The sequence below is a fragment of the Zingiber officinale genome, chromosome 1B, assembly GCF_018446385.1.
Source record: "Zingiber officinale cultivar Zhangliang chromosome 1B, Zo_v1.1, whole genome shotgun sequence".
NCBI lineage: Eukaryota > Viridiplantae > Streptophyta > Magnoliopsida > Zingiberales > Zingiberaceae > Zingiber > Zingiber officinale.
This window is the reverse complement of record NC_055986.1, coordinates 59278494-59290845: the sequence shown is the minus strand read 5'-3', so window position 1 is coordinate 59290845 and position 12352 is coordinate 59278494. Positions and strand designations below refer to the sequence as shown.

General features: G+C 35.3%; 1 protein-coding gene across 1 annotated transcript in view; it reads right to left on the bottom strand.

The window, feature by feature from the left end:
* Positions 1–12352, bottom strand: part of LOC121967422 (glyoxysomal fatty acid beta-oxidation multifunctional protein MFP-a-like) — a 75894-nt gene that overhangs the window by 14122 nt on the left and 49420 nt on the right. Inside the window, exon 15 of the mRNA XM_042517634.1 lies at positions 401–522. Coding sequence (XP_042373568.1) covers positions 401–522 — 122 coding nt within the window. The remainder of the gene's footprint in view (positions 1–400; positions 523–12352) is intronic.

Below are 12352 nucleotides of genomic sequence, written 5' to 3'. Positions count from 1 at the left end.
GCTATATATATATATATATATATATATATATATACCCTTACTCTGCACATCAGTGGACTAAGTGCGATCCAAGCGCCCCAGGGTGCCTAGAAGGGCTTCCAGGCGCGCGGATCGCTCTCAATCACCCACGGATGTGCAGGGTAAAACTTCTGTATACACACACACACAGAGAAGTATTACTAATAAAAGATTAGGGCATTCTTATTTTGACGTCATACTATTTGACTGGCAAATTTATGAATTTGTATTCCGAAAAAAAAAATCAGGATTTTCTAAGAAGCATGTAAATTCAATATGAGAATCAAATACCCACAAACTTTTTATATACAAATGATTTCACAGCTAGGAAGTACCCGAAGTAGAAACATAAAATCAAGACCAAAAACAAAAGTGAAAGAACCTCAGGCTTAGGGGTAACTCCAGCAATGTTCCTTGATTTCTCAATATACTTCAATATTTCCGGATCAGAACTGGCCTTTCTTTTGTTATCATATTTATAAAATCCCTTGCCTGTAGCTTCACCTGCGAAAAGAATAATGAGAATGGCAGATAAGTCCTATCATAAACGACAAGTTGAATGTTCCATATGTTCCAACTATTTGAGGTTAAATATATAAACCCTTTGCACTAGTTTTCTTAATCTGTTTACTATTCAAGGTTTATATAAGGCAATATTCTTGTCAATAATTCCCAGGAAACTTATTTGAATCAATTTTTGCACCGTATACTTTTAACCTTAATTAATTGTGCATATCTATCAATTAAAAAAGTTGATTTTCTCTCAAATATCCCTGTATCATCTTCATTTTTCCTCTTATTTACATCTATTACAGTTCCCCCTTACTATTCGCAAATAATGACATTTCTATTACCAATTACATTAACCAGATAATCAATGGTGACCTCAGTTTTAGTGACTAATTTTCATGTATTTTTCTTCACTATTCTCACACTTATTTTTGACACCATACGTTTCACAAAACATGGTTGGCCATATTGTTGTCTTGCAATATATATATACTTAATGCAAGGGGACATGGGGATCACAAAAACAAAAGATATTCAGTTATTAAGTATTAATCACTAAGTTCTTATGCAATAAAAAAGTATGCACATCAAACTCTTGTTTTAGTCTATACATTGAAGAATAGCTTTGGTCTCATTTATAATTTTTTAGTCAATTCAACTTAATTCCATTATTTTTGCACATCTTCCATCCTTTTTATATTTAACTTGAAACTATACTGTTTTATTAATTGGAGAGAGAATTAGAGAGACTCTTATTTAAGTGAGCAGATAAAAAAGAATCACGTACAGTTTTCTCTCACCTTATTTACTTAAATCATTGAACCTTAGTTAACGAAGGAATTGGTTTATAATCTACCATTCCCTTGTTGCGCAAAACATAACATTAGTAATTGAAAGGTTTGAATGTAATTAATTCCTTTTTTACTTTTTTCTTCCTCAACTCTAATAAATATTTTTTCACTCCTTTGATTCCTCCTGCTTCCATTCAAGTAATTAAGGGAATATAGGGTGTGTTTAGATCTTGGAATAAGAAGGAAAGAAAAGGGAGGGAGAGAATAGAGGATAGTTATTCTTTGTTAGGAATCTTTAACAAGGAAGATAAAAGAGTTGTATCCCTAAACCCTAAATCCCTCTTTACACCAACCCAACTATTTTTAACCCTCCACCTTAGGGGATAAGGAGAGAATAGGACGTAAGGAATTAGTATTTTACTTAGTAACCTTATTTATCTTTCTAAAGTATATTTGTGCATGGAAAGGACTATCTTTCCTGTCTCTTCCCTTTTTGATAAAGTTTCCAGACTCTTCTTCCCTTGTGTTTGCTTTAAGGGGAGGAAAGGAGAGAAATAGTTGTGAGAGGAAAAACTAAATTCACATCAACTAATGCAATATCATAATCGAAGAACTACAAAATTTTCATAACCAAAGAAGACCAACTAATACAATTTCGTAATTAAATAATAATAAATTCATCAAATATTAACATCAAATACAAGTATGAATTATCAACAAATAGAATTCAGTAAGTATCAACACACAAACAACATAATGAAAGAACATCAATTAATACAAGAATTAATTGATACTTAATGAATCCATACTTGTCTTAATTGATTGCTACAATCAATTAATACAAGTATGAATTCATAAAGTATCAACAAATAGAATTCACTAAGTATTGACACACAAGCATAACATAATGAAAGAACATCAATTAATACAATATCATAATCAAAGAATATCAACGTCAAATATGAGTAATCAATTCATCAAGTATCAACACACATATCATAATGAAAGAACATAATGCAATATCATAATTAAAGAATATTATCATCGAACACAAGTAATGAATTCATCAAGTATCAAGACGTGCATGTGCTAGTGCACATACACACGCCTGCAAACACACATATCAACATTAAATGAGTAATCAAACATCAAGTACCAACACACAAGCCCATATGTATAAGCACATGCTTGACCATGCACATGATGCATGCATACACACATCTCGGAGGATATCAACAAATATAATCAAAAATTGCATCAAGATACGTAACTTGGAAACATCGATAGATGAGCTCAACAGAAAGTTCGATGAAATGGCTTCATCACATTCACACACATATAGCCCTAGTTGAAGGAACCCTCGGAATTTTTCAGAAACAATCAAAAGGAGGACAACTGTGGACCATTATCTCAGTGGGATAGAATAGAGAAGATGGCGGAGGACATCTTAACCTCACAAGCTCAAATGAACGAGGAAATCCAGAATATGAATGTTAAGTGCAATAACAAGGACTCACTTTGCACTAGAATGTCAACTCGACTCTCAACTTGGGAGGAGTGTCAAATAAGTGCAGATAATGAAGATGAGCTTGAGGAACATGTAAGTGAATCCTTGACAACAGAGTGCACTACTCTAATTTAAATACTTCCACGTCTTAAGGTCCTAGAAGAGCCTCCCCAACCCACATGTGAATACATGTTCGACGATACACTCTTTTTGGTGATTATCAATGGTAAGATTGTATTTGATATATCTAAAGCAAATAACCAATATTTTTTTTGAGCATTTTGGTGGCAGGGCGTATTTTGCACAACAATCAAAGAAGGAGCAACCTTGGAATGAGTCTTTGAAGGAGCGCATAGTCTTTTAGGAGCTAAGAACCCTTTGCAAAAGGGTTATGAAATTTCTTACGCCTCCTAGATCGAGATTTAGATGAACCAAATACCTTAAACAAGCGCTCAACCCATGTTCTTTTTTGTTTTCATTTAAGCTTTTAGTTTCTTTCAAGTTTCTTTTCTATGTTCATAATAACCCTAATCTCTCTACTTAATTTTTCTTGCCTAATTTCTTTTGGTAGGATTCAAAGTTGTGGAGGAATGTGAACATCAGATAGAGGAGTATTTTTAGCACATCAATATCTCAATCATTTATAGTTATCATTTGGTAACTTCTACTCTAAAAACCTCCTCCATGTTAGATTTTTTGTTTTCATTAGGATAATGAAAATTTTAAATCTAGGGGGATGTGTAGGATTTAAATTAGTTTTTGTCATATTTTTTTTGCATAATAAAATCTTTCTAGTTGCATCATACATCATGTTATGATTGTTTACTCCTTAATACAAAAATACTAGCATGCTTGCTCTAGATCTCATATGATTTATTGTGACTTATGGTGCTAGTATATTTAATGATCTATCTTTTTTATCTATGTCGGCATGAATGTTCCTACTATAAGAATTTAAATATTGACCTTATTTTAAGATCTCCCTACACTTTACCTAATTTTGATAATAGATAACTCTGAAAATAGTCATGATTCATAAAACTTAATTAATACTAGTATTTCCGTGGTGATTTCTCAAACTACATTTTGGTTACTGGATGAGGCTCGAATCATGTCAACTCATTTGAAAAAATCAAAATATCTCAACTTGCAATCACTTTAAAAAAATGAATAAGGGATATAAAAAAATAATTGTCATAACTAGAAATTAGCGAGTTACCCCTTTGAGACCGAATTAAGTTACTAGGGAAATAACTGTTATGTTTCTCTTGATATCAAGCACGTCTTTGAGACCTTGGGTAGATTGAGAAAAATGAACTAAACATGTGACAGGTAAGTATCTATCGTTAGGAGCATAAGGAACACAGTCCTATGACGACTTGACTAGGCTTAGGGATTAAAAACTTGAAAAATTAAGGTCATTACACTAAGCACGGAGAACTATTACTTAAATTATATTCAAACTATTCTTGTATCTTGCTCACTAATGAAATTATTTGATAGGATTAGACTGATTCGCCAGAGACTACGATGCAATATTTAGCCACATGAGTCTAGATTGTACTTTTTCCTCGAGGACAAGCAAAATTTAAGTCTGGGTGTGATATGCATAGATTATATATGCTTCTAGGCATTCTTTGACGTACATCTACTTGTATTTCATTAATATAATCTATGTTTGTTGCACCATATTTCATTATTTATATCATACTTTCATTCTATTAGTTCGAAGATCTACTCTTTACTTATTTTGATTATCGTGTGCCTCCCACAACGTGTCATGTGCCTCCCACAGCATACACGGGCAAGCCGTGCCCTCTCCATAGAGTTCCACAAGTCGTGTCGTGCCCAAAGGCACGGTCGTGTCCCCTCCGAGCAGTATGACACACGGCCAGGCCGTGCCTCATTTTCTCATCGAGGCACACAATCGTGCCTCCTTGTTCACCGTCTACACAACACGGTCATGCCAAAAGGCACGGTCGTGCGCGTCTAGGGCAGGGAACATGGCCCTGTGCCGCTAAAAGGGAAACTCCTCCCCTTTTCACTTATCCTTAGTTTGGAGGCACCGCCTCCTTCCTTTGGAAAGGGTTTTCCGAGAGCCTCTTTCTTCGCCGATATGCACTATCGATCCTCCTCCGGAGCAAGGAAACACCCCGAAGACACCGGCAATCTCCTCGATAAGCATTTCTTCTTCTCTATCTTATGTTTTAAATATAAGAATGTTTCAATTTGTGTCTTTGGTTTGTATATCTTTCGCAATGAAGTAGATTCTCTGATTCTTAGGATGTAGAGAGTATTTATAATATAATGTTGATGTATGAACTATGTATATGTCATTTATTTGTTCAATGAAGTGTTTATGCTATGTTCTATGTGTGTTTTATCTTGTACATGTTTGACGAAATATGTTTATAGTGTATGCATATGAATTGTAGTGGATTGGTTACCTTATAGAGGAGAAGTGCTAGATTGTATAACTACGAAGAGGGTAACCCTTTAAACGGACTTTCTAGAACGATCCTCTTTCTAGGAGACCAATTCTTTATAAAGGAATATCTACTTAGAGTTTACAGGGTTTTCCCAAATCAATATTATGAAGTGACCTATGTAATCTAGAAATGTATAACCGGGGAGCCTGTGACAAACGATAACTCTTGAACTGAACTTTCTAGGTTACCTCTTCTACTTAGTTGCATTAATCTATTGTTAGAAAGTAAATCGGATAACTCTAGAATTGTATACCCGGGGAGCCTTAGGGTAATCCTTTAACCGGACTTTCTAGAGTTGCTTCTTTACTTAATGGCGTTAGAACTTGGATAAACTCTCCGGTGCAATCTTCGCGGGTTGGGCCGAGAACTTTAGCTAGAAATCCTACAGTGTAGCCACAAAGATAAGGAGATGAGGACATTAACTAGCATTATAATGAAATTGAATTCCTATAATCATTCTGTTGGTGCAGGGAGCAGACAATCGAACGTTTTGATTATGGCAAAGGGTTCAAAGTTAAGGTTACTTGTTGCCTAACAAGTGTGAATAAGCTTGTAGGAAAGTCCTAAGTGTTCTTAGGCAAAAATCCTAGAGAATTCTAAGTAGGTGGAAAACTTTAGGGGAAGATAACCCTAGGTCCTAGGGGGAGGTAATCATAGGTAAAGGAAAGTCCTAACTACGATTAGACACGAAGTCCTGATCTGGGGGATTGGGCTAAGTCTTGGCGGGTCGAGTACTTTGAGCGAAATCCTAGAGTCGGGGACTCTAGGTCAAAATCCTGGTGGTCACCGACCAAGTAAAAGTTTGAACGGGTCGTGGAACGGACGTTCAGCATGAAGACCTGAAGTCTCGGGCGCTAAGCAAAAGTTCAGTCGGTCTGGAAGACCGGTCTGGCAAAAGGTAACTCTCTTAAGAGGAGTAGGTGATGACGCGTTCTCCGAAAAGGGAACAATAGGCATCGATTCGACATAAGATTTTCGAAGAAAATCCGAAAGTCAGAACCGGATAGTCGGAAGGCTGTCAAAAGTTATATATTGCTTTACTATTATTTGTTATTTGTCTAACTCTGTTTTATAGGAAAACTAACATTTTGCATGTTGAAGTTTTAGCCTTGATCGGTCGACCGAACCTCCAAGCAAGCAGAGTAGAATTCCAACCCGCTGATCGGGTTCGACCGAAGGAACGGTCGATCGAACGGTGGATAGGCGTGAACGTGGTCGGGCAGGGTGGATCGGATCAGATAGGCCAACGAGGTCAGCAGGATCAGTCGACCGAACGGCGAGATCGGTCGATCGAACGAGAACTCATCCGAAGCGGCAGAAGCTGGACAGGAAGCTAGGCCGATTCAGGCAGGATCGGTTGACCGATCAGGCGACGAGTCAAACCTGATCCTGAAATCAGTGGATCTAGATTAGGTCTGGGTTGGCTATAAAAGGAGGGATCGACCAGTTGCTTCACAACACATTCAGAACAATCTTTTTACGTGTGCGCTGCTCCGAAACAACTCAACAACGCCTAACTGCTACTCCGACAATCAACGAACAACTGCTAATCATTTGTTGTCGGTATACTTTGTCTTTTCAATATTTGTACTTACATATTTGTAAAGATTTTCGGATCTATAATGATTGTCCAACGAAAGCAATCGTCGGCCTTAGAATAGGATTCGTCACAGACTCTGAACCAAGTAAAAGAAACCTTGTTAGCATTGCTCATCGTCTCTTTCTATCTTCCGCTGCGTTATTCTATGTTTTCCGAAACGAGTAAAAAAGTCACGAGTGTTATTCATCTCCCCCTCCTCTAACACGCATCGATCCTACAAATGATATCAGAACTAAGCCGCTCTGAATTGGTGAAACCATCAATCGAACATGAGGTCCTTTTTGAAAAAGGAAATTATACATCTTTTTTGTTTATAAAATATTCTTATGCCTTTCATTTTCCCTTCAAATTTATTTTTTGAAAAATTCACTTTTACTTTTTCACCGTTAGTCAGAGTTTATGAAATATTGCATTTAACAAAATTTTCTCATAATATTTTTTTATTATTATTTTAGTATTTTTCTCGAAATTTGTGCAATACTACTCGAATAACTTCTTTATCTCCCACACTACTAAGCCAAGACATAATCTTGGGAAAGTTTTTGTTTTGTTGTGCAAGAGCTCTTTTAAATGGCTTACCAAGAAAGATTATAGCACCGCACACCCACCGCTCTTGTCCGACAAGATTTTCGGGTACTGAAAAGACCATATGGAGTACCAACTAAAGACCTAGGTGGAGATATGTGTCATAATCCAAATCGGATTAATACTCTCCATCGAAGAAGGTGTGTCTATCGCCTGTAACAAGTGGGATGCACAAACAAGGAGAAAAATCGAAGCTGATGCAAAAGCAATATGTACTCTCCTATGTAGACTGACAAATAAAGAGCTTGATTGAGTTTGAAAGTTCAACAACACTAAGGAGGCTTTGGGAAAAATTGATCGAGCTTCATGAGATTCCATCAAAACCAAAAGACCAAGTCGAACATGAGTTCAAATCGAGAATAAATCCTCGAGTCAACCTCTGGATCAGACTCAGAGGAATCAGATCAGACCGATTTCATAGCACCGATGGCCCGGAAAAGATAGCTAAATCTGAGTCTGAATTCAAGATGACAATAGTCAAGGGGGAGAATCCTAGAATGGATCTAAAAGGTAAAATTATAAATTCAAATTTTAAATTTCACATAACTTGTTTTAAGTGGAGAGAGAGAGGGAACCAGAGAAACCAGTGCTCTACACTGGAGGAGGACGACGAGGAGGAGAAGGAGAAATCGATGCTAGGAGTCCGGAAAGGGAACGAGCACATTGAATACTCTAAGTGCAAACGGATGAGTCACTACAAAAGTCAATGCCCAGAAAGAAAAATCAAAAATCCATAGGGAGAAAATCAAGGTTAGTAAATTTATATTACAAAAAAAAAAAAATTAATTTTTGCAACACATGTCGGTATCCTAACTAATCCTTATTGCTATAAGGTTTAGATTCCTCCCAAAAATCAAATATTCATGCTAATAATATTCATGCTAATGAATAAAGTTCATTCAAATCTATATAACTCAAAATTATTTAATAGAAATAAGAAATTAACTTTTAGAAAATTAGAACAACAAAATAATATTTTAAAAGATAAAATTGATAAATTAGACAAAATTATTAATAACTTAACCAATTCACAAAATCTAGACTTAGGTTACAAGTCTAAGGTGAAACTTAAACTCTACAAACCAAGCTATAATCAAGTGCCTTTTAATTATGAAACTAATCAATATACCATAAATTAATAACTTAAACTTAAAACTCAACTTAAAAGGTTAACTTAAAACTTGCAACTTAAAATTAACTAATTAGTGCTTGATTTGTTTGATCCATGCATAATTACCATGAACATACATATAATTAATTAATTGATAAATGTCAGTCATGATTATTAATTGCTTAATCTAGAATAATTAGATAAGGATTTAAGTTTGATCTACACTTGACTAATTAGACCTAGGATTTTCAAGAAGAAAATTAAATATTTAATTTCTTTAAAAGGCTTTGTCTAGAAGTGGTTGATGATCTAATACCCAAGAAGATCTAGTACCTCGCCAGAGTCTAGAAGTCAATTATTGAAATGAGTGTTTAATGGACTAACTGTTAAACCTTAGTCTAACTCATACGTACATCAATCCTTAGAATTGAATCTAAATTAACCATCTCACAAAACCTATAAGGTTCCCTGATTGACAATCTAGAAAGGATGAGATGAATTTAGGTTTAACTTGAGAATTAGTCTAACCTAATTCAACCCAACCAAATTCAAAATTAATTTTAAAACTTGATTAATTTTAAAACTTTAATTTTAAAATCTTAAATATTTTCAAATGTTAATTAATTTTCAAATCATAATTAATTTTAAATTTTAATTTCAAAATCTTAAATATTTTCAACTGTTAATCATAATTTTAAAATTTAAAATTTAATCTAAATTTAAATTTTAAATTCAAAATTTAACTTTAAATTATTTTTGAAACTCAAACTTAAATATTTTTGAATATCATAAATATTTTTTCAAACTTAAATATCTTTCAAAATTCAATCTTAAAATCAAATCCAAATTCAAAAGGTAAACTTAAACATTTTTAATTCTCAAACTCAAGATCAACATCTAACCAAACTCCATCTCACACAAACACATAAACTTAACATGTTTAATAACTTAGAAAAAGTGAGATAGAAAATCAAGAAAATAAAATTTTAAATATGCTCTTTATCCCATGCTTGGACTTTAGGATACCTAAACTTAAATAATTTACTTAAATCATTTTGAGGCATTAATCAAGGGGGAGAAAAGGGAGTTAAGTTAATTGATGTTTAAAAGTCAAAAGTATTTTATGTTTTTTTTTGAAAAGCAACTTTAAATATTTTATTTAAAAAAGGAAGATCAAATATTTCTATCTGAAAAAATAAATTTTTGAAAAAATAGTTTTAACTAAGTTTATTTGAAATCTTTCCCAAAATACTAAGTACTTAACTAGATTTATTTAAAATTTCTTCAAAAGTTAAGTACTTGTTAAAGTTTTTTTTTTGGGGTTAAAGTTTTGATTAAAGGAAAAAGCTAAGATATTTCTCAAAATCTTTAAGTATCCTTTAAAAGTTTTTTTTAAGCTTTAAAAAGAAGTTAAGTTTTTTGTTTAACCATTTTTAAAAAGCAAGCTTAAATATTTTTTAATATTTTTTAATATTTGGTAGAATAAAAAAAAAGTACTTTTTACTGAGGTTTTTTTTAACTACTTAACTAAGTTTTTTTAATCTTTTTTCTTAACTAAGATTTTATACATTTTTTTTAAAAGCTAAGCACTTGACAAAGAGTTTTTCAAATTTCAAAAGTAGCTAAGTTTTTAAGGATAAAGCTAAGAAATTGATGATTTCAGGGGGAGCTTAAAGTTAAATAGATTAAAAGTTACCCTTTTTAAATAATATCTTTTCAAGTTAAACTATTTTCTCTCTACTTGTATTCTTTTTTATTTATGTCAAAGGGGGAGAGAGGTTAAAATTAAGTTAAACATAATTTTTTGTAATAAAGGAGAGCATAAGGGGGAGCTTTTCTTTAAATATGTTAAATTGTTTTACTTATGCTCATGCTTAAATTCCGTATTACATTAATTTTTGTTATGCTTTAGTTAAATTTAAACTAGGTTGGCATAATCAAAAAAAGGAGATTGTTGGTGGAGGGAACACCAGACGATCGAACCTGTGTTTTGATTATAGCAAATGGTTCAAAGTTAAGGTTACTTGTTGTCTAACAAGTGTGAATGACCTTGTAGGAAAGTCCTAAAGTGTTCTTAGGCAAAAGTCCTAGTGGATTCTAGGCAGGTGGAAAATCCTAAGGGCGGTAACCCTAGGTCCTAGGGGAGGTAACCCTAGGTAAAGGAAACTCCTAGCTGCGGTTAGGCACGAAGTCCTGATCTGGAAGATTAGGCGAAGCCTTGGCGGGTCGAGTACTTTAGGCGAAATCCTAGTCGGGGACTCTAGGTGAAAATCCTTGTGGTCGCCGACCAGGTGAAAGTCTGGACGGGTCATGGAGCGGACGTTCAGCATGAAAACTTGAAGTCTCGGACGCTGAACAAAAGTCAAGTCGGTCTGGAGGACTAGTCTGGCAAAAGGTAACTCTCTTGAGAGGAGTAGGTGAAGACGCGTTCCCCGAAGAGGAAACAGTAGGCGTCAGTTCGACCTAGGGTTTCCGGAGGAAATCCGAAAGTCAGAACCAGACAATCCAAAGGTTGTCAAAAGATATATATTGCTTTACTATTATTTGCTATTTGTCTAACTCTGTCTAACTCTATTTTGCAGGAAAACTAACATTTTGTAGGTTGAAATTTCGACTTTGATCAGTCGACCGAACCTCCAAGCAAGCAGAGTAGAATTCCAGCCAGCTGATCAGGTTCGACCAAAGGATCGGTTGACCAAACCTGAGTTCAGTCAACCGAATGGTGGATAGGCGTCGACGTGGTCGGGCAGGGTGGATCAGATCAGATAGGCCAGCGAGGTCAGCAGGATCGGTCGACCGAATGGCGGGATCGGTCGACCAAACGAGGACTCATCCAAAGCGGCAGAAGCTGGACGGGAAGCTGGGTCGACCGATCAGGCGGGATCAGTCGACCGATCAGGCGACGAGTCAAACCTGATCCCGAGATCAGTGGATCTGGATCAGCTATAAAAGGAGAGATTGACCAGTTGCTTCACAAGACATTCAGAATGATCTTCTTACGTGTGCACTGCTCCGGAACAACTCAACAACGCCTAACTGCTACTCCGACAATCAACGAACAACTGCTAATCATTTGTTGTCGGTAAACTTTGTCTTTTCAATACTTGTACTTGCATATTTGTAAAGAATTTTCGGATCTAACGAAACTGATCGACGATCGTGAGCCTTGGAGTAGGAGTCGTCACAGGCTCTGAACCAAGTAAAAGAAACCTTGTTAGCATTGCTGCTCGTCTCCTTCTATCTTCCGCTGCGCTATTATGTGTTTCCCGAAACGAGTGAAAAAGTCACGAGTGTTATTCACCCCCCTCTAGCACGCATCGATCCTACACATTCCCCCAAACCAAATCTTCTCTGTTGATCACTTGCTTTCCTCTCTCTTTAGCTCTCTCTCTCTCTCTCTCTCAATCTCTAGTTACTCTCAACCAACTTTCGAACGTCTAAATAATTTGTCGTGCAAAATCAATTTGTGCTTAATCATCAATCTGTATGGGATCGATATTTTTATTATTTGACGACATAACCATACACTTGCAGGTACACATAACATGTCCTACTCCATCTTTCCCTATCCTACTAATATTACCTGGGTCGCATTTACACTTATCTTTTTGGTGGCGAGCGAACTCCGACTATCATCAACTTCAACTCTGGACAGCTCAGAGTTGAAACTGTGTTGTACAAGGATCTCTACACTTAAATCCTGCCCATTGATACGAGAGACCTTGCTACCATACAACCCTT